We start from the raw sequence: 23,126 nt of genomic DNA on the forward strand, positions 1-23,126 counted from the left end.
GCCCAGTGCATGTAGACTGGAGCACAAAATCCCTGAACTGAGCTTGGGCCAACATGGGGATGAAAGGAGACAAAAGGGCATGTCAAGCATAGTGACTTTACCCAATAGAGAAATGTGATTGGGACATTAAGCTGTCATCGGTCTCACTACGCAAATCAATCTCTCTCTCTCTCTCTCTGTCGCACACCCACATTCTTTGTTGTTTCAAGTATTACATATGTCTCCATTTTCCCCCATTGCCTTCTCCCTGGCTCCCAAGCCTTCAACACCCATTGTCTGTGTCCTTGGGTTGTGCATATGAGTTCACTGGTTGATCTCTTACCACCCCCCACCAGCCCCCTCGCCCCCCCTATCTTCTCTCTAAGGTTTGACGGTCTGTTCAATGCTTCTCTGTCTCTGGATCTATTTTTCTTCATCAGTTTATACTGTTGATTATATTCCACAAATGAGTGAAATCATGTGATATTTATCTTTCTCTAACTGGCTTATTTTGCTTAACATAATGCTCTCCATGTCCAGCCGTGCTATTGCAAATGATAAGTTCTTTTTTACAGCAGCATAGTATTCCATTGTGTAGATGTACTACTGTTTTCTAATCCACTCATCTGCTAATGGGCATTTGGGCTGTTTCCAAATCTTAGCTATTGTAAATTGTGCTGCTATGAACATAGGGGTGCATATATCCTTTCTGATTGGTGTTTCTGATTCCTTGGGATATAGTACTAGAAGAGGGATTACTGGGTCGAATGGGAGTTCCATTTTTAATTTTTTGAGAAAACTCCATACTGTCTTCCACAGTGGCTGCACCAGTCTGCATTCCCACCAGCAATGCACGAGGGTTCCTTTTTCTCTACATCCTCGCCAGCACTTGTCATTTGTTAATGATAGCCATTCTGAAGGGTGTGAGATGGTACCTTACTATTGTTTTGATTTGCATCTCTCAGATTAGTGACTTTGAGCATGTTTTCATATGTCTCTTGGCCTTTTGTATGTCCATTTTCGAAAAGTGTCTGTTTAGTTCCTTTGCCTATTTTTTGATTGGACTGTTTATCTTCCTTTTGTTAAGATGTCTGAATTCCCTGTAAACGTTGGAGATTAAACCCTTTTCGGAGATAACATTGGCAAATATGTTCTCCCACGCAGTGGGCTTTCTTGTTGTTTTGTTGATAGTTTCTTTTGCTGTGCAGAATGGGCAGATTACTCTTTCTTTCCTTGGGAAGAACAAGTAAAGGATGGAGACAGTGAAGAAAGCAGTTCCATGAGAGGGTAGGAGCTCACTGGATGTTCCTCATTTCTGGCTTATATTGATGTGGGGAAAGCGGTTCTTTTCTAATACCAGATCCCTTGTTGGAGTCTTTGGAGTGAAAAAAGTGGAGGTACCAATGACATCCCTTTCTCTTTTTTTTTTTTTTTTTTAAATATATTTTATTAATTTTTTACAGAGAGGAAGGGAGAGAGATAGAGAGCTAGAAACATCGATGAGAGAGAAACATCGATCAGCTGCCTCCTGCACATCTCCCACTGGGGATGTGCCCGCAACCCAGGTACATGCCCTTAACCGGAATCGAACCTGGGACCTTTCAGTCCGCAGGCCAACGCTCTATCCACTGAGCCAAACCGGTTTCGGTGACATCCCTTTCTCAATATTATCTCTGGCTATTTGTATGAGAAAGCATTTACTAGAAGCCTGTTTTAATAAGAAGCATTTAGACCATGTACACAGCGATTTAGACAGATGTTGTCTCTGCCTTTCATGATCTCATTTAACACTGATAATTATTTTAAAATTGCTTTCCCTAACATCTTAAAGCAATGATGATTCAAGTGTTCTTTTGATTCATTTATCAAAACAACAAAGCTATAATTTCCTTTATTTTCAAAATCAGTTTTTTCTAAAATAAATCATATTGAGAATACATATTCCACTGGAATAAGTATTTGGTTGTGTACTATAATATAGAAGCTGTCAGTAATAAAGGGACTATTCCTACTTAATTATTTATACCCTACCTCAAAAGAATTTGAGGTACTTTAAAGATATAATTAATGAAATAGCAGCACAAGGGAATGTATTAATTGAAATGGAATATAAAGACCAGGTAAGAGTGGATGGGCTGATAAATAAGCCATATGGCCCTACATTATAACTACAATTAGATATGAACTACCTGGTTTTAAATAATCTGGCTGCCTAGGGATAATTAAAAGTATGTACACAATTAAATGATTCTCATGATTCATGAAAAGAAACATAGCATTTCCTAAAGGTGAGCAAAGATTTTTCTGGCACTTTAAAGGGAATTTTTCATGTGATTTCTCCTAGAGGATATATTAGAAAAGCTGATACTGCATTTGTTCTGAGGATTTTTTAAGGACATCACCTACTTGGTATCCTCAGGTTTTGCATCTGCGGATTCAACCAACCATGATCACTCCTGAGCCTCCCATGATTTTACTCTAGCTATTCTGTTGCTACATCCCTAACACATTATTATCCCCCCCCCCTTTTTTAATGTGCTTCTATTTCCATCTTTTAGTCTGCAGTCTTCTTGAGGGCAGGAGATATGTCTTATCCACCGCTGCATCCTCCACATCTGGCAGAATATCTGACGTATACGCTTCACAGTAGATGCATGTCCTATGTTGACATAATCAAAGTTGCCTCAAATGTGAATTTGGGAGAATTTCATTTGGCTTGACTTACAAAGAAAATTGACTTTAGTTTCGCCTTCACTGTCTTAAAGAGATCTGACTATATTACCAAAATATTACAACAATTATTTTTTGTGTTCTTGCCATTTTACTCAAATTAATGTTTTAAAATAGTTTGCTTTTGCTTTATTCTAGAACTGAACAATGCCACAAAAACATTCTTCACTAAAGAGTATTTGAAAATAAAACAAAGCTTTCAGAAATCCAGCTCTGCAAAGTGGCCCCTACCGAGCTGCAGAAAGAAAGCATTCCATCTTTTTGGAGGTAAGGAAACTAATAATTTTTTTTAAAAAAAGGTCTGCTAGCTTTTTACAGGCTTTCTTTTTAAAGGTGTTTCCTTCCTGCCTTAACAGTGTTACCAGAAACATATTTCTGAATTGATCAATTTTAAGTAAGGATTTTGCTGAAAGCTATACATGAAGAAAATGGAGACTATGCAATACAAGCAATAATTGGGAGAAACTCATTAAATTTACTTTGCCTTGTGGTCAGTAATGTTTAATTGGGTAGGTAATGAAATGCGTCTCAAAAGTAAGAGATTTGTCTATTTAGGTTTCGTATTTTGCAGTTGTCTCACACGATTAGGACAAGTCGGACGTGGCAGAGCCTTGTCTCAGAGGCGTCTAGTGGACTAGGAAGACCAGCTTCTGTGTTCAGGTCTAACTAGCTGTTTGACCTCAGGGATATCATCGAAACCTCTTCTTTTGTTTCTGTCTTCTGATCTGTTAGATGGGAATAATTATATCTGCCCTGTCTAATTAATGGAGTTGTTATAAGGATCAAATGAGCTAATGTGAAAGCACTTTCTAAATTATAACAAATTGCACTACATAGATAGAAGGAATTATCAAAATAAGGGCAAGGCAATCTGTAATACCTTTTCCACCTTTGAGAATTTCTTACTGTTTATACAGTAACAAATGATCATACAATATGAGTTTAAAATATAATTTCACCTTTTATAAAACCATGGTATGTCAGAGAATGATCCATTGTGCAGTTTTAGTACTTGCCCTTGATGATATTATGGGGTCTGGGAGGGAAGGGTTAGATGTGGGATATGGGGAACTGTGATCTTCAGGGAACAGGAGGGGCTTTTGTAAAGAAGATGGATAATAGCACAGCAAGGACATCAACCAAAAGGAGAAAGAAACAGAGCCTGCTTGCTTGAGGTAAAAAAATAAACTGATTTACAAACTCCCTAAGGTTTGGAGAAAGTAGTTTAAGGATCAAATATAACTTTATACAGTGGTTTGAATGAAGAAAGTAGTTTAAGGCCATTATATAAGCACATATATTTTAAAGTGGTTAGTATCTGTAGAGACTCATTATCCACAGAATTGGGATAAAAATACTTAAAATTTATCACATTTTGCCCCAAATATGAAATAAAATCTAAGAAAATCAGTCTTACTTAAGGGATTTTATTCTAAAGAGGAGAGAATTTATAATATGAATTATGTGTTTTAAGATATTCCTTTGTATCCTACCTTCTACCATACACCCAAATTTTAAAAAGAATGAAGCACCTTTGTGATCACCCTATAATTTCCTTTATTTTTTGTATTCGTGGGTGCTGATGCTACAATTTAAACAGTTACTTCTTTGTGGTTTCATCTTATTTGTCCTCCACACAGAGCTCAAGTTTTTATGGAGGAGTTCAAAGTCGCTTTATTACACAACCTAACTTAAGCAATAGGTTACTGTTAGGGGCTCAGGGAGAGCCCAGCTGTCAGGCTCAGTCAGAACTGAAAGAGTTAAGCCTTTAACCACTTGGTGCAGTGCTATAAGCAAGAGTCTAAAACCGAAGGAAATGCCAAATCCCACTCCCAACAACCCCCTCCCTCCATTCCATTTCCCCCCTGGAACCACACCCTGGTCCAGGGTCAGGTGGATCAGCACAGAGGTGGGGATCATCTCACTGCTGAGGGAGTTCTGATCAAAAGGCACTGGCAGTTTTATTTTTTGAGGTTTGTAAGGGCTTTTTGTTGTTGTTCTTAGGGGATATTTTTAGTGGGGGTGAGGGGGTAGCAAATGAGAAGGGCTAGGAGTGGAAAAGTACTCGGTACTAACTCAGAGTCAGAAAAAATGTCTCGAAGGTTTCTCCTTCTCACAAAGAGAGCTCAGCAGAGGTGCCTGGAGAAGCCCTCTGCCACGGCTTCACGTGAAGGACCTGGGTAGGAATGAGGCGCTGGGATAGGATGTCAGTAGGTGAACGAGCGTCACTGGCCAGGGGGCCTGAGACCTTGACTGCAGCTCCTTCAGAGACGATATGCCCTGGCCTGGCGGTACACCAAGACTGGTGTGGGAGGGCCCCTCTCCCTGCGAGGCCTGCCAGGTAAGGCCTCTGTAATTGCCACACACAGGATTTTAATCACACGCTGGACTCCTCAGTTACCAGGATTACTGTGCCCCTTCTGTATTTCTTTGTTTGCTTTCTGTTCCCTGAATTCTGTGTCTATCATTTCTTTATATAAGTATACATGTGTATACTTCATTTAATTTTGGTTGTTTTTGAACATTTGCAATGTTAACGTATACATTCTTCTACAAATGCGTTGTCACTTGGCATTATGTTTCTTGGATTCATCCATTTCAGGAAGTGTAACCACATTCATTTATGTTTACTGCTATACTGTTGTTCCTCGTGTGGATATGGCACCATTTACTAGGCATCCATTCTTCCTGATGATGAGCAGCTGAGCTGTCCAGGTTTTTGTTGTTATAAACAATGCTGCTATAAACATTGTTTCATGTCTCCTGGAGCATAAGAATTTCTCAGAATATATTCCAGTAGAAAACTGCTGGGTCGTAAAAAAAGCACATCTTTAACTTAATTACCTAAACCAAACCATTTTCCTAAATGACTCTATTGATTTATCACCAGCTTTGTCTACCACATTTGATATTTTCAGTCCTTTAGCTTTTGATGGTCTGATAGGTATAAAATGAGATCTCATCAGCATTTTCTCTAATTATTAATAGGAATTGAGCGTACTTTTATATGTATATTGGGCAATTGAGTTTCTTCAGCTGTGATATTCATTTATGAATTTTGTCCATTTTCCTGTTGTGTTTTTCTTGTTGATTATTGAGAGTTTTTAAAATATTTTTGGTGACTCCTTTTTCTGTTAATTATATGAATGGCAGCTGTGGTCTTTTCACTGTATGATATCTTCCAATGAATTATAGTTCTTCATCATCTTTCTGGTGTGTATTATCTCCTTAAGAAATTCTTTATCCATTTCCTGAGTGTTTCTTAAATAGATTTAAAGGTCTTTGGAATTGATTTGTAGTGGTGGTGTTTTATAGGATTAGGGGAAGGGAAGCTGCTGTGTTGTAAGTGGGGATCCAACTGCTTGGGGGATTTTTCTGTTTAATTTTTTTCTAACAACCATTTATTGAAAATAATTTATTTCCCTACTGATCCTCAATGCTAATATGTCATATTTTAAATTTCCATTGTGTGGGTCTATTTCTGAGATACCATTTTGTCTTAATTGCTAAAGTTTTATGTCCTGACATCACCTTTTAAAAACTTGTTTTTCTGTAAGAGAGCCTTGGCTTTTTTCTTTTCGAGTTTTAAAACCAGCTTGTCAGGTTCAATGAAAAACTATGTTGGCTTGAGTGAGGGAGGTCCTATTCAATGTATTAGTCAATTGGGGGAAAATGGACACCTTTTAGTAATAGCTTTCCCTATCCACTCACTGCTTTTTCTCCTTTTATTGAGATCCTCTAAATCTTTATATCTTATAGTAAAACCTTATAATTTTCTTTACAAATGTCATACACATTTTTAGGTTAGAGACATTCCTATGTACTTGCTGTGTTGTTCTTCTCGTTTTCTGAACATTGGGTACGGAGGAGAGTTGTACCAGTCCTGCTTCTTCATTTATGTCATACCATCCTCACTAGACTGCCCCCAGTCCCACTTTCCATGAGGTTGGGTTTATTTATCGTCTGTTTGTATTCTTATAGAATGTGTATTATTGGTTTTTGTGCATACATTTTTAATTTATGGAAATGGGAGGTTTGGTTTGTTTTTGCTTGAGCCTGCTTTTGTATCCTTTTTAAAGAACAGAGCCACACTGGTATTATATGTGTATAGTTATATTGTGTTTGCAGATTAAATTGTCATGCTGTGAAAGTTTGTGTTTTTAATTTTCTTCCCTTTTTATTGTTTTATTTTATAATTCTTTTTTTCTTTTTGGTTTTGTATGAAAGGGAGATTTAAAAGGTTTGATTCCCACCCTGTTTCTTATCTTTTTCACTTAGCACTAGACTTTTAGATCCATCCAGGTGGCTATGTGTACCTCTAATCTGTGGGTTCTAAGTAATGCTCTACTGAGGTGTGTATCTACCTCATTTTTCCTCTCTATTCACTGACTGGAATCCAAAATACCTCCAACTCCCTGCCACTAAAATAACACTAATGATACTGTAGTGTAGACCATGTGAATATTTATTTGGTGTATAGACTTAGGAGCAGAATGTTTGGGTCATAGAATCCTATATAATAAAAGGGTAATATGCAAATTGACCCTAACAGTGGAACGACCGGGAACGACCATTCACTATGACATGCACTGACCACGAGCGGTCAGATGCTCAATGCAGGAGCTGCCCCCTGGTGGTCAGTGAGCTCCCACAGGGGGAGCTCTGCTCAGCCACAAGCCAGGCTAAGGGCTTCGAGCTCTGTGGTGGTGGCAGAAGCCTCTCCCGCCTCCTTAGCAGCACTAAAGATGTCCGACTGACGGCTTAGGCCCTCTCCCTCCAGGAGCCTAGCCGTCAGTCGGACATCCCCCAAGGGCTCCTGGGCTGCCAGAAGGATGCCACTTAGGCCTGATCCCCTGGGGAGTGGGCCTAAGCCAGCAGGTGGACATGCCCCAAGGGGTCCCGGACTGTGAGAGGGCACAGGCCAGGCTGAGGTGCCGGAAGCCAGTCCATCCTTGCTGCTTGACACAGTCGCTGCAGGAAAGAAACATCTGCACAGCATATGTTTCAAGGGACCTGGCATATATAGCATATTGATCCTAATATGTTTGCTCTCCTTAGTGCCATGTGTTTTAACCAAGGTCACCTCTCTGAGAAAGGTTGTTTCCCCAGGTGGGGATTTTTCCCTGAGGTTAGGGAGGGGATACAACCCCTTAATTAAGTGCCAGGCGGGTAGTTAAGCTACATAATCTTTACTCCCTGGAATGGAGATAAGAAACGCCCTAACCTTTGTAATAGAAATTGACAGGATTAAAATCGGCTGGTATAAATACGGATGTAACAAGACAATAAACATCAGATCCTAACCAGAACCTAGCCAGAGAACATGGCAAAAGATCCTAGACAGAACCTAGAGACAGAACCTAGAGAGAGAACCTAGCGAGAGAACATGGCAAAAGATCCTGGACAGAACCTGGCTACAGAACTTCACTGGAGAACCTAGACAGAACATGGCAAAAGAACCTGGATAGAACCTGGCTAAAGAACCTGGTGACTGAACCTGGCTGGAGAACCTAGCAAGAGAACATGGCACCAGAACTTGGTTGGAGTTCCTAACCAGAACTTCGCTGGAGATCCTGGAGGGAGAACCTCGCTATGCTGATGAACTGAAACCAGTTTCCATGTCATTCATTCTTCGCCGACTCTGTCCTCACCTTGGGGATCCCTGGACCCGCTGGGGTTGGACCCTAGCATATGGTGCCCGAACAGGGACCCCTAGGTAAGCCCCACTCTCGGGATGGATAGGACTCCACCGTAGGAAGAGGGTGGATAGTTTTCGCCGACTCCGTCCACACCTTTGGGAACCCCTCGAACAGGATTCCCCTAGGTAAGCCCCCCCCCATTGAGAACCCCCACACTCGGGACGGATAGGACTCCACCAGGGTGCTACAGACCCCCCTATAGAGGATAAGTAGGGTAAGAAGGTGGATAGTACAGAACTTAGATTGAGAAGATGTGCCATACTGAGTCTAAAGAAAAAAGACTCTGTATTGATCTTTTAACACATATGCTTGCTAGCAGAGGAGTTAAGGTTACTCCCAGTCAGACAGAATGTTTTATACAAGAAGTATGTCCATACTTTTCTGAGGAAGGAAAGGTGCCGGAAAGGTAAATGTAGAGGCATGGGAGAAGATAGGCCCAAGGAGCCTTATCCTTAACCCCACTGCAGCCTTTCCACCCCGGAAAAGTGCAGGATTGGCAAACTCTCCCTGGGGTGATATATCAGGACTCAGGTAATAGCGGAAAGCGCCAATCCTACTCTTAAAATGGATACAAGAGAGCATTTGGGGTTTTTCTTTTTAATGCCTGCCTTGGATTGAGTAAATGCATTACGTGCGTCACCACAATGGACCCAGAGAAGCTCCTTGTCCCATCGTTCCAAGACTTAGAGTTGCCCTGATGACAGAAAAGCGGAAAAAAGAAGAAAAGGAAGGCTATGCAAGGGACTGAGGTGCCAACATGGGGTCGGCTGAAGAAGTTAACAACTGAGGCCCAACAGATGGTAGAAAAGCAAGAAGTGGAAGCTACTCTCTCAGCCAAGTCCGAGGACTCTGAGTAAATCAGCAAAAGAAACTTCCATTTAGCAGAAACTCACTTATTTCGTCAAATGGAAAGACTTACTTACAGGAGCCTGGAAGGGACCTGATGTACTTTTAACCTGGGGGAGAGGAGATCCTTGTATATTTCCACAGGATGCAGACTCACCTGTGTGGATTCCAAACCGTCTAATCCGACCCTATGTCACACCACCCTCCATCTCCTCCTCATCCTCCTCCTCCCTGGTATCATCCATATCGTCAGACCCAGAGGGCACAGCTGACTCCTCCCTGGACACCGACACCACCATCAAGCACGGCCCTGATGGACCCTTTGATGCAGCCCTTCAACTTGCTGATGCTTTGGGAAGCCCGTTGCCAATGACGCTGCCTGCTAGCCAGATCAACAAGGACAACCAAACCATCGACTTGAGGACAGCTGAAATCCCTAGACTGAAGAGGCCAGCAACCTTCTACAAGAACAAGGCTCCATGTGCGTTCCATCCACTATGTTTATAGCTATGCTCGCTATCATTGCTTGTCAGTCTTCTTCCGAGGCTTAAACAGCCCAATCTGAGAGGTGGCCACTGATTTGCATGCGCTATCATTTAAAAAATAAAAAAGGGGGAATTTGCCGGAAGCCGGTCCATCCTTGCTGCTTGACACAGTCGCTGCAGGAAAGAAACATCTGCACAGCATATGTTTCAAGGGACCTGGCATATATAGCATATTGATCCTAATATGTTTGCTCTCCTTAGTGCCATGTGTTTTAACCAAGGTCACCTCTCTGAGAAAGGTTGTTTCCCCAGGTGGGGATTTTTCCCTGAGGTTAGGGAGGGGATACAACCCCTTAATTAAGTGCCAGGCGGGTAGTTAAGCTACATAATCTTTACTCCCTGGAATGGAGATAAGAAACGCCCTAACCTTTGTAATAGAAATTGACAGGATTAAAATCGGCTGGTATAAATACGGATGTAACAAGACAATAAACATCAGATCCTAACCAGAACCTAGCCAGAGAACATGGCAAAAGATCCTAGACAGAACCTAGAGACAGAACCTAGAGAGAGAACCTAGCGAGAGAACATGGCAAAAGATCCTGGACAGAACCTGGCTACAGAACTTCACTGGAGAACCTAGACAGAACATGGCAAAAGAACCTGGATAGAACCTGGCTAAAGAACCTGGTGACTGAACCTGGCTGGAGAACCTAGCAAGAGAACATGGCACCAGAACTTGGTTGGAGTTCCTAACCAGAACTTCGCTGGAGATCCTGGAGGGAGAACCTCGCTATGCTGATGAACTGAAACCAGTTTCCATGTCATTCATTCTTCGCCGACTCCGTCCTCACCTTGGGGATCCCTGGACCCGCTGGGTTTGGACCCCAGCACTGAGGGACCCCCCGAGTGCACGAATTTTTGTGCACTGGGCCTCTAGTATGAATATAATTAACTTCACTACATAGTGCCAAGAGTTCTCCCAAATAACCAGTATAATTAACAGTGTGTGAAGGTTGGGAAAAATTAGAACTATGGAAAATGACAAATTTGGCAGAAAATGGGAATTAAGAACATCATTACTATTTTATTTTGCATTTTTTCTGATCTCTAATAATTTGAAATCCCTTTAAATGCATGTCAGCTTTTTGGATGCCTCTTTTGTAACTGCTTTCTTGATCTTCTTTACCCCTTCATCTATGGATGTTCACCTGGGTTGCTTCCATATCTTGGGTGTTGTAAATAATGCTGCAATGAACATAGGAGTGCATATATCTTTTCAAATTAGTGTTCTCATTTTCTTTTGATAAATGCCCAGAAGTGGAATTGTTGGGTCATATCTTATATCTATCTTTAGTTTTTTGAGGACTCTCCATACTGTTTTCCATAGTGGCCGCACCAGTTTTCAGTCAGACCAGTAGTGCATAAGGGATTCTATTTCTCCACATCCTCACCAACACATTTTATTTGTGCATATTATGATGATAACCATTCTGACTGGTGTTAGGTGGTATGTAATTGTGGTTTTGATTTGCATGATGATTAGTGATGTTATCTATTTATAGGGTTTAGGGGGCTTTCAACAAAGACAATCATATCTGTAAATAAAGACAATTTTAGTATATTTCAATCTAATCTGCATACTTTTTCCTCTCTTTTCTTGCTATACTTTGTTTGATTTTCCATAAAAACAGTGATGGCAGCATCCCTGACTTGAAATGGAATACTTTTATTTATCATTTAGTAGAACTGTTGCTGTGTGTTTTGGAGGTTTTAAGAAAGCTCCATTCATTCCCAGTTTGCTAATAGTTTTTGTTGAATGAATTTTTTTAATTTTTTGAAATAGTTTTAGCATTTCATGGTTATAATCAGTTTTCTAATGTAACAGTGCTGTTGTATTTCTGGAATAAACTCAATGTAATCATTTTTGAGATTTTTACATATGTATTTATTAGTAAGATTATCTCTTTTCTTTTTTCATATTCTGCTTTGTCAACATCTTGAGTCAGTTTATATAATTTATCTTTTTGTTAGGAATTTGTTCATATTTTTTGTTTTAAAATTTGTTAAAATTTTTTATAATGTATATTTTAATCTCTCCTCTTATTTATAATTATATTCTCTTTGTAGTTTTATTTACTTGTGCCCTGTTTTTTTCCTGATCTTGCTAGATACTTGTCAATATTATTTTTAAATAACCAATTTTTTAAATTAACTGAATTGTATCTTTTTCTCCTATTTCGTAACTTCTGCTCTTCATTAAATCCTTTCTGCTATTCTCTTTGGATTTATTCTGTCCTTTTTATACCCTATTAAGGTGGCATTCTAGATAGTTAATTTTTATTTCTTTACTTTTTAAAAAATTATTATTTAAAACCATATATTTTCCTCAGTAATTTTATACATTACATGTAGTATTTTTGTTATTCTTTATTTCTAATTATTTTTCATGAGAAATTAACTATATTTAATTAGATATTGATTGAATCATCTTCTTTAAAAATGATATAAAATTGGGATCATATTTGAAAACTGGGACTGTGATTTTCATAGTTTTACCACATTACTCCACATACCATGCCATGTTAATTGTGTCCCTAAGAGAGCTTCTGTTCAGCTTAGTATTCTAAGGTTGGTAGAAGGAAGTAGTGCATAGGGGGATCTTATAGGGAAGAATAGACATCTCCATAGATGCCTTTGTCTGTACAAAATTAGTGTTCTTTTCACAAAAACAAAACATTTTGACATTTAGATTTTCTAGCCAAAGAAGCTCATATAAACTCTTCCTGAATTCATTCAGCTATTGAGCTCGCTCACCTCACATGGACTCATTCCTTCTCACCCTACCAAGTAGTGTCTCATATTGATGAGTAAGCAGATGTGTTTTAAATTTTTTCTTCTTAAAATACATATTTATGTATTTCTACATAAAATGGGTAATGTGAAAAGTAATGGAAATACTCTAGGTAAATGTGAGCTAGCCCTTTACATCTCTTCTCAGGTACTAGTTGCATTGATGGTTCTGTGAATCTTAGTTCTTTCCCCTGAAGTGTCTAACATTTCCAGGAATTGCATCTCAGTAACCAGTATCAAGTTGATGTATTTCCAGCCATGTTAGTTGGTTCCCTAAAGAAAAATGACATAATTATATAAAGATAAATATACCTATAATATTAAAATATTATATATAAAGCAAACAAGCTAGCAGATTTTACTAAGATCTTTTTGCCAAAAAAAAAAAAAAAAAATGAAAAAGAAAACGTCCATGCTGTTGAATTCTTTTCTAAATATACTCAAGTCAAAGAAATGGGGGGAGGGTCATGATTTAATATTCCATGCACTAAAACATGCGTGCTAAAATGCTGGCGTATGATATATATATTTAGGACAAATCCATCCATTTCTTGTAAAAGCCTAGGGAATTGTTTTTATTTCATCATTAATTTGCCTGAAGGTGTTAGATTGATTCTGCAAGTTTAAACATGCCCAGTATAAATGAAGGGATATCCACATGGAAAAGAAAACAAAACAGTACATGCTCAACCAAAAGGAGTTTGAATATAACCCAGAAATCTGTCTTCCCAGAAAGTTTGAGGTAAGTCAGTGAGATTTTTACTAGTTGTACCAGTTTAATAATGCGAATTTTTTTCAATAGATGGAGTTACACATATGTTGATATATATGCGATTTGATATGTATGCTGTTTTGTTGTATTGACAGCAAGCTTCAAAACTTCATGTGTCAAATTTGCTGAAGGTGTTAACATCATAGATATTTTTATGCTTAAAAATGTCTAATTTCGTGCCAAAAAAAGCATTTGTGGGAAGTTTTAATTCATTATTTTGAAGAAAAAGTTATCGTATGCTTTGGGAAGCTTATGGTGAACATGCTCCATCTCAAGATACTTGCGAATGCTGGTTTAAATGCTTTAAAAGTGATGATTTCGACGTGAAAGACAAAGAGCGTCCAGGTCAGCCGAAAAAGTTTGAAGACCAACAATTACAAGCATTATTGGATGAAGATGAGTGACAAACTCAAAACAACTTGCACAAATATTAAATGTTGCTCAGCAAACAATTTCCGATAGTTTAAAAGCAATGGGAAAGATTTTAAGGGAAGAAAAATGGTTGCCACATCAACTGAACGAAAGACAAATGGAAAACCGAAAAGTCATCAGTAAAATGTTGCTTCAATGGCACGACAGAAAGTCTTTTTTGCATCCAATTGTGACTAGTGATGAAAAGTGGATTTATTTTGAGAATCCCAAACGCACAAAGTCATGGGTTGATCTAGGTCAACCATCAACATCGACTGCAAGACCAAATCGCTTTGGAAAGACAATGCTCTGCGTTTGGTGGGATCAGGAAGGTGTGGTGTATTATGAGCTTCTAAAACCAGGTGAAACCATGAATACTGATCACTACTGACAACAAATAATCAATTTGAACCACACTGTGATCATGAAACGACCAGAATGTTCCAGAAGACATGGCAAAGTAATTTTGCTTCATGATAACGCACCATCACACACTTCAAAACCAGTTAAAGACACGTTAAAAGATCTTGCCTGGGGAAGTATTAACCCACCTGCTGTATTCACCAGACCTTGCTCCTTCAGATTACCACTTGTTCCGATCGATGGCACACGCACTTTCTGAGCAGCACTTCAAAACATACGAAGAAGTGGGAAATTGGGTCTCTGAATGGTTTGCCTCAAAACAAGAAAAGTTCTATTGGGACGGAATCCACAAATTACCTGAAAGATGGAGGAAATGTGTAGCTAGCGATGGACATTACTTTGAATAAAGCACTTTTGATGTTTCTCTTGAAATTATCGTGTTTTCTTTGATTATAAAATCTGCCATTATTAACTGGTACACCTAATAAATGTACCCTAGACTTGGAGTGCTGCATTTTAGCAGAAAGTGCATTAAACCTCCTCCGAAATGAACAATTTTGTTCACATATAATTTTTTTTTTCATGAGTGAAGAGCTAAGGTTTTGTTTTGGTTTGGTTTGGGAAGCCAAACTGTTCTGTGTATTAGTTTCTGTTGTTTCACACTTATGACCTCGAATGAATCCCAAAGGCCCTGGTCATATCCCAGGCCTCTTAAATCAGAACCTCAGGAGATGAACTCCAATTATGAGCAGGATGTAAAGCTCCGCAGGAGATTCCACTATGCAGGCAAAGTACCAAGATACATTGAGAAGTGGCTGGGACTTGACTAAGTAACAGAAGTGTGGACTCTGGATGTAAAGGTACAGGTCTCTTATTTGTTCTCTGACTCCAGGCAGTAACCTATCTTAATTACTACAAAGAATGAATGAATCAGATAGAATACAGTGTTATAAGTAAAGGAGATGAATGGTGTTTATGTTACACTGAAATGATGTTAACTCTGGCAGTACAGTGATGGTTTAGTAGTGCATAGCAGTTATCCATTTGGTTTGGATAGCAAATACAAGTATAATTGAAACTGGTGCAAATATAAGAAATCTGCACAAATTAGAGTTTAGCCAATATGCTGAGAACACCACCTCTCCAAGAAAAATGTCATGGGATTTGGGAGACCACAAAGTGTTTAGCACTTTAATATTAGATCTAAAGCACTAAATCTTATCGTCTGTTAAAAAAAAAAAAAAAAGTCATACTTAAAAAATCTGTTAAATGAGGGTTATCAAGGAAGTATTGAGAGAGGAAGAGAAGTTCCAGGAAGAGGAAGTCCCAACTTCTCTCCCTTGGGGACATGACAAGTACACTCACAATCTAAGGATATGCTTGACAGTTCCAGGTCTTTTTTGGCAACTGGTGGAGCTACTGCTGTAATTTACATACCAAAGCTTGCCCGCATCTTTCATTTTTACAGTGTACATGAAGTAGACTTATTTATTATTGCTTAAGACAGGTGAATATTAAATGAGATGTATGACAACAAATTCCAACAGTTATTAGAGTATTAATTATCACTAAATTAATAGGATTATATGAAAATATTTACCTGCACCAGAAATATCAGGCTTGTGTTATAATTAAGCAAAACAGTTTAGGATATTTCAAACAAACTTCACAACTATGCTGGCAATGAAGTGGCTTTTATTAGCAAAGTTGTACTCTATGTTCATGTTTTAACTTCTCTAAAATTGTATTGTAGTAATTCAAGGTTTTGTTGAGAAATTTTAGATACTACTGTTTTGTGAACAATTCTATATTGCATTATCACTTAAAATCTATACTGTATTTCTAAAATATTTTATAGGTAGATTGCAAATAATGTAAGGTTATATATAAATTAAAGATTTTATGGTATAATCTGAAAATATATCTGAAAACACATAGTTTATATTCTGTTAATTTTTCTTTATTACTGCATTTAAATATCCTTTTCCTAAAATAGCAAAGAGAGAAAACAATAACATATGGCACAGGGGTGGTTTTTTTGTTTGTTACTTTTTTACTGGTCTGAGAAAATGGAAGGCCATAAGGATAATTTCTCAAAATATTCCAAAGAGAATTTAAAAGACGTCTCTTTAAAATGACTAGAAATTTTGAGTTCACTCTGATATATATGTACATATTATGCTTTCAAGTCATTTTATTCTACATTACTTATGTGATAAGATTTACTAAGATTTCACACAGAACAAAAAATAAAGTTACTAGTTTACTTTAAAAGAGGTTATACAAACCCACACCTGAAACCTATATGTTCATTTGACCAATGTTACCCCAATCAATTTAATAAATATAAAAAGGAGATTATACAAACAACTGGTAACCAAATATGAGTCTTTTCAAGCTGATTTGTCCCGATAACAAGGCCAGATATGGACATTACAAGAAAAGTAAACTACTGGCCAATATCCCTGATAAATATAGATCCAAAAATTCTCAACAAAATACTAGCACACCAAATTCAGTGGCTCATTAAAAGGCTCATTCACCCTAATCAAGTCAGATTTTTCTGGGATACGTAGATGGTTCAACATGTGCAAATCATTCAATGTGATAAATCACAATGAGAATGATATGATCATCTCAATGACTCAGGAAAAGCACTTGTCAATATTCAACATTTGTTCATGATAAAAACGAAGCAGGTATAGGAGAAACATGCTTCAACATAATGAAGGCCATATATGACAAGTCAACAGCTAATAATACAGGGTGGGACAAAAGTAGGTTCACAGTAATTTGTAGGGAATGAACTGTATTTTGCATACTCACAACTGTAAACCTACTTTTGCCCCTCCCTGTATCCTCAGTGATGAACGCTTTTCCTCTAAGATCAGGAATAGGACAAGGGTGCCCACTTGCCACTCTTACTCAACATATATTGGAAGTCCTAACCAGAGTGAGGTCTGAGAAAAAAATAAAAGGCATCGGAATGGGAAAGGAAAAAGTAAAATTGTCTCTATTTATGGAAGCATGTTTTTTTTTTTTAAATGTAGAAAATCCTAAAAAATCAACCAAAAACAATTTTTGAACTAATCAATATAGCAAAGTTGGAAGATACAAAATGAACATGCAAAAATCAGTAGTGTTTCTATACACTAACAACAAATTTTCTGAAAATACAGAGATAACAAATGCTGGTGAGGATGCGGAAAAAAGGAAACCTGTGTATACTTTTAGTGGGAATGTAAACTGGTACACCCACTAGACCAGTGATGGCGAACCTATGACACACGTGTCAGAGGTGACACGCGAACTCATTTTTTTGGTTGATTTTCCTTTGTTAAATGGCATTTAAATATATAAAATAAATATCAAAAATATAAGTTTTTGTTTTACTATGGTTGCAAATATCAAAAAATTTCTATATGTGACATGGCACCAGAGTTAAGTTAGGGTTTTTCAAAATGCTGACATGCTGAGCTCAAAAGGTTCACCATCACTGCACTAGGGGGAAGAGTAAGGATGTTCCCAAAGCAATTCTACTTCTGGGCATAGGTAGCTGAAGGAAACAAAAAAATTATCTTGAAGAAATATCTGTGTTTTCGTGTTCATTGCAGCATTATTTACAATAACCAAGGTATGAAACAAGCAAAGTGTCCATTGATGGATAAATGGAACCCTCGTCATTCCTGGTTAGGATGTAAAATGATGCATCCCACTATGAAAACAGTTTGTAGTTTCCTCAAAAAGCTAAACATAAAATCACCATATGATCAACAGGTGTACTCCTGAGGATACGCCCCAAAGAATTGAAAACTGGGACTCAAGCAAATACTTGTATGCCAATGTTCTTGGCAGCATTACTCACCACAGCCAAAAGATGGAAACAACCCAAATATCTGTAACAAATTAATGGATAAACAAATGTGGTACATATATACAATGGAATATACTCAACCATAAAAAGGAATGAAGTTCTGATACGTGCAGCAATATCAGTGACTCCTGAAAACATTAAGTGAAATAAGCCAGACACAAAAGGATGAATATTATATGATCCCACTTATATAAGATACCTAGAATAGTCAAATTCATAGAAACGGAGAGTAGATTAGAGGTTACCAGAGACTAGAGAGAGTAGAGAATTGAGCCATTATCCCTTAATGGCTAGAGAGTTTCTCTTTGCGGTAACGAAAAAAAAATTTTTGAAATAGTAATGATTGTGGCACAACTTTGTAAATGTAATTAATGCCACTAAATTGTATACTGAAATGGTTAAAATGGTAAATTCTATTATATATATTTTACTACAATAAAAATGTTTTTAATAATGATTTTTCTGCCTGGTTATAGAAACAAAACATTTAAAATTTTTACAATTTAGCCTGATAATTTTATAAACTATATTAAAAATTAAGTGTTATAGAATTATAAATAATCTGCAACATATTTAATTCAATATAAAATTTAGTTCTGTAGAATTTATATATATTTGACTCTGCAATCCTAAAGTTATAGGAGATACAGATGAAATTTAAAATCCATTTTGCATTGTTTTCAAGCATATTAACAAAGTAACTCTATACTTACCTGGGATTACAAAAATATCACTCCACCTCTGCTAAGGCCTACTTATATCAATCAACTTTTGGCACCAAAATTCTTATGTAATTGAAGAATACAGAGCAGTATGACACCGTATTTCAACCTTTGTCCCATTGCATGAAGGATAGGACATACCTCCTTTTCAATACTGATGTCAGGGCTCTGAATTATATATAGTGCCTCAAATATTTTTATAATATTCAGTTCCTACTGAAAATGCACTTGAGAGGCTTGATTTGGGACAGTCTCAGATAATATGCTAATTATTCCCTTAAGCACATCCTTTTATATACAGGTACCCTTTCAACAAACACATATTGAATACCCACTATAAGCTCTGTGCAAGTTGCTAAAATTGCAAAAATGAGTATCTCAAGATAGGTGTTGACTGTCTTTGAAAAAATCAAAATAATGTAGGTTATTTTATGGATTTTGATAGCAAATATAAATTTGGACCATATTCTCTGGGAAAAATAAATCATAGCCTCGTTTTTTCTCAGATATGAGAGAAATTGTGAAATAAATTATTTTTACAAAGTAAAATTTATGGAGAGGCAGGAGTACCTGTTTGAGATTCTGGAAGGCTTGTTCTTCTTTAATTCTTCCAATTGCATGGATGCTTGCAGAAGACCCGGGACGAGACTTCTGGGTCAGAGACAAGGACAGTGTATTACTCATAGCAGTAGCCAGAGCAGCAGCATTTGTGATGTGCACCCCTCCTCTTATAGAGTCTTACCAATAGGGCCAGATGCTGTCTACACATGTGGTGGGGTGCATTACCATGGAGAGCGCTAAGCTTACAAAACTCAAATATTTTCTAACAGGCATTTACTCTGCTGTTCTAAAGCTATAAACCAAACCTTCACAGAGGGATATACTATCTTCCAAGACTATTTATTATAGAAATAATTCTCAAAAACAATACAGAACAAAGGCAGTCAGTATCTCTGCTTGCAAGGTATGGAGATATCCATGGAGAATTATCACCTCACTACCAACATGTTTTATGAAGCCAATAAAATCATGATATACAAACCTGGCAAAAATAGCATAAAACAAATTATAGACTAATCTTCCTTACAGAAATAGGCATAAAGATGTCATAAAAATATAGAAAACTGAATTCACTGGTGCATAAAAACCAGTATCACGAACACATGGAGTTTATCCTAGGTATGAAGGAATAAATGATTAGCATATTATCTGAGACTGTCCTAGATCAAGCATCTCAAATGATAAAATGTTGGAAAATCTATCACTGTATTCATAACTTTAATAGATCTTTTAAAATGTGTTCAACATTTTTTTAAAAAATCCTATTTGAATTCATCACATTAACAGATTAAATGGGGGAAGCCATATGAACAGCTCATTAGATACAGAGACACTATTTTGACTTGACCAGATAATGAGTATGGATAATATTGGCACAAGAATCCAAATTTCCTGATTGCTTGAAGAGTATGATTTTCACTGCACTATTATGTAGCCAGAAAAGTATGAAGTATGTGTCTTTATTGTGTAATTTACTTTAAAGTAGCATAGTTAAAATGAATACTCTTTAAACCATGACAATACCAAACTAATTATTATCAGTTTATCACCGATAGTAAGAAGTAGTTAAATCTGTGTAAAAATGAATTCCTAGTAAAGAAGCTTCCCCATTAACTCCAATAGAAAGCTATTGTTGTAATGATATATTAAAATATCTACTTATTGCCCCAGGCAGGTGGTTCAGTTGGTTGAAGCATCATCCCATACACCAAAAAGGTTTGCAGGCTTGATTCCTGGTCAGGGCACATCATTTAAGTAGATATATAATTAGAAATTTATAAAAAATTAAAGCTCATTTTATTTTAGCTTTCCTAATTTTATCTAATTAATTAGCTAATTTAGCTTTGCTCATGTTATTGTCCCTACCCTTAAAACCCTTAACTAAAAGAGACTTCTCATAGTTACTTACCACTGAAAAAACTGTCAGGGATAGGAAAACCACTCAGTGAAATTTCAGTATGCTCAGTTCATGGTACCTGTGTTCATAATGCAGCATCCTTTCCGATCACATACCTGAATTTAATGAACTTTAAAATAACATGTTCATACGTCTTCTAGGTTTCCACAGACGTGCAGCTCCAGTTACAAGAAGGCAGTTCCCACACGGTGCACACAGAATGGATTACCTGCACTTTGAGGATGATAGCCGGGGTTGGTGGTTTGACATGGATATGGTGATCATCTATATTTATTCAGTGAATTGGATCATTGGATTCATCGTTTTCTGCTTTCTTTGCTATTTTTTCTTTCCGTTTTAGGAATTTTCACATCTTACCACAATTGAACAATCACAGATGATGTAGACAACAATTACTTAAACATTTTTTAAGTGTGCTTTGAAATTTTATAATGTTGTATTATATAAAATGTGAGTGTTTATAGGAAGTCTGAGAATAAGTAACTTATTAATGTTTTTCATGTAACAAACTAAACTTTTATCTGTCTAGCTCTTAGCAACAATGCACTTTGAATGTAATAGTTCTTCATTTAGGGTTTGTGGGCTCTAATTTTACAGCGTCTCTTTTATACTTATCTTCATTGTAAAGACTGAGGTTTTCCTCCACTTATAACTGGTAAAAATACAAAATGAAATGATAATGTGGATAGATATCAGAAAAAATATTTAGTCATTCACCACTTATTCCCAGGAATATTATATGCATTAAAAATAAACCATAGTCTCTGGAACTAAATCTAACAGGGTATATTCCATTTTGGTTTCCAGTCATCCCAAATAAAGTCCCTTTCTATTACCGAGAAAGCTGACTATCCCTTTTTTACAGACTGAAGAGTAGCTTTAGTGCAACATTTTAAATTATTATAAGAAGAGAATAGTAAATATTAAAAGAGACTAATTCTCACCAATAGAAACTTGGAGATATATATATTAACACTTTTTGAATTACAAGATTACTCACCCAAAGAAATTTTAAAATTTTCTGACTGATTTTCAATAGTCTAAAACAGCAATGCATGTCTGAATATAATCAACTTAATGGTTCATTTACAAATATATAGTAAATGTGCAATAAAAAGTGTTTTTTACATTTTATTGTTATGTGATTTAATGTCTGGAATAAAGAATTGTGGAAATAGATTTATAGAAGAAAACCTGAAATTTATTTTTATTTCCTATTACAATAACCCTTGGAATTAGTTTTTCCCTTATTAAAAACAAATAGGAGATCTTTACTGTCCCCATGTGGGAAGGTAGTGGCACAAGTATCCCAATTTTAAGAGTGTGAAACCTGGAGCACAGAGAAGTAAGCTTATTTACTGCAGTCACTCAGGGGGTCTTTGTGTAACCTCGGACAAAAGATTTTATTAGGAACCACTAACCCAGCATTCCTACACTATAATGTCATACAACTGTCAATGCAATATATGACATTAACAGACATACTCAATATGTGAATCTCTCAGGGCACTAAAAATACTACCATCATCCAAACAAATTGGGATGCGTCAGGCTTCAATTGTTCAGTCTATGAAAATTTTGGCCTGATGACTTACTACTGACTGTATTTTTTTTCTACTGATTGTATTTGAATAAAAGCACTTACATGATGGTATGTGATGTTCTAAGAAATATAAAAGCATGGCACATATTTTTATTCTAAAACTGTTAGTATTGTGTTTAATATTATATCTGTGAAAGAAAACAGTGTGTATAAGATCATAAAATTCACAAAGCAGAAAACTACAATTAAAAACATAAATTTTGCTCTTACGTCATAATAAAATATGTAAATTATGCTTGCAGTCTAGTGACAGGTTACTAATATTAAAACAGTGTTGTCAACTAAGCTCAGTATTACCTTAAAAATAAATATATAGCCGAAACTGGTTTGGCTCAGTGGATAGAGCGTCGGCTTGTGGACTGAAAGGTCCCAGGTTCGATTCCGATCAAGGGCATGTACCTGGGTTGCGGGCACATCTCCAGTAGATGTGCAGGAGGCAGCTGATCGATGTTTCTCTCTCATCGATGTTTCTAACTCTCTATCTCTCTCCCTTCCTCTCTGTAAAAAATCAATAAAATATATTTTAAAAAAATAAAAATAAAAATAAATAAATAAATAAATATATAGAATCTCTAATCTATTATTCAATGTAAAGATAGTATGATAAAAGGGAAAATATTGTCTTCCTAAAATATATCTTAGGGCTGAAAATTTAAAACACATATGGAGAGCAATATTTAAAGAATTTTAAAATAAAGTTTGTTGCAGCTATTTCCCATGCAATTCCTGGTTTCTAAGCTCTAGCAAATGTGCCTTCATTAATTTCTTAATTATTTAAAAAGTTAATTTTAGTTGTACATGAAGTAAAATA

At 36.8% G+C, this 23,126-nt stretch overlaps 1 protein-coding gene and 1 long non-coding RNA gene across 5 annotated transcripts in view; one reads left to right on the forward strand and one right to left on the reverse strand.

Annotated features, from left to right (window-relative positions):
• The window catches only part of RNF180 (ring finger protein 180), a 92,920-nt gene extending 70,101 nt beyond the window's left edge, over window positions 1-22,819 (forward strand). For both annotated transcript variants that reach the window (XM_070412049.1, XM_070412048.1), the window contains exons 6-7: window positions 2,848-2,976; window positions 20,853-22,819. In XM_070412049.1, the coding sequence (XP_070268150.1) occupies window positions 2,848-2,976; window positions 20,853-21,052 (329 nt within the window). In that variant the 3' untranslated portion in view covers window positions 21,053-22,819. The remainder of the gene's footprint in view (window positions 1-2,847; window positions 2,977-20,852) is intronic.
• LOC139008618 (uncharacterized) overlaps window positions 1-23,126 on the reverse strand; it is an 87,221-nt gene that overhangs the window by 7,308 nt on the left and 56,787 nt on the right. For 2 of the 3 annotated variants that reach the window (XR_011471168.1, XR_011471167.1), the window contains exons 3-7: window positions 20,808-20,925; window positions 19,305-19,385; window positions 18,004-18,034; window positions 14,327-14,495; window positions 12,265-12,865 (exon numbers count right to left, since the gene is read on the reverse strand). This is a non-coding gene — a long non-coding RNA (uncharacterized lncRNA). Of the gene's footprint in view, window positions 1-12,264; window positions 12,866-14,326; window positions 14,496-18,003; window positions 18,035-19,304; window positions 19,386-20,807; window positions 20,926-23,126 lie in introns of those variants that run through there. The other variant, XR_011471169.1, reaches the window with a different exon arrangement.

This window comes from Myotis yumanensis, unplaced genomic scaffold, assembly GCF_028538775.1.
Source record: "Myotis yumanensis isolate MYYU_CA2020_CCGP unplaced genomic scaffold, mMyoYum1.0.hap1 SCAF_4, whole genome shotgun sequence".
NCBI lineage: Eukaryota > Metazoa > Chordata > Mammalia > Chiroptera > Vespertilionidae > Myotis > Myotis yumanensis.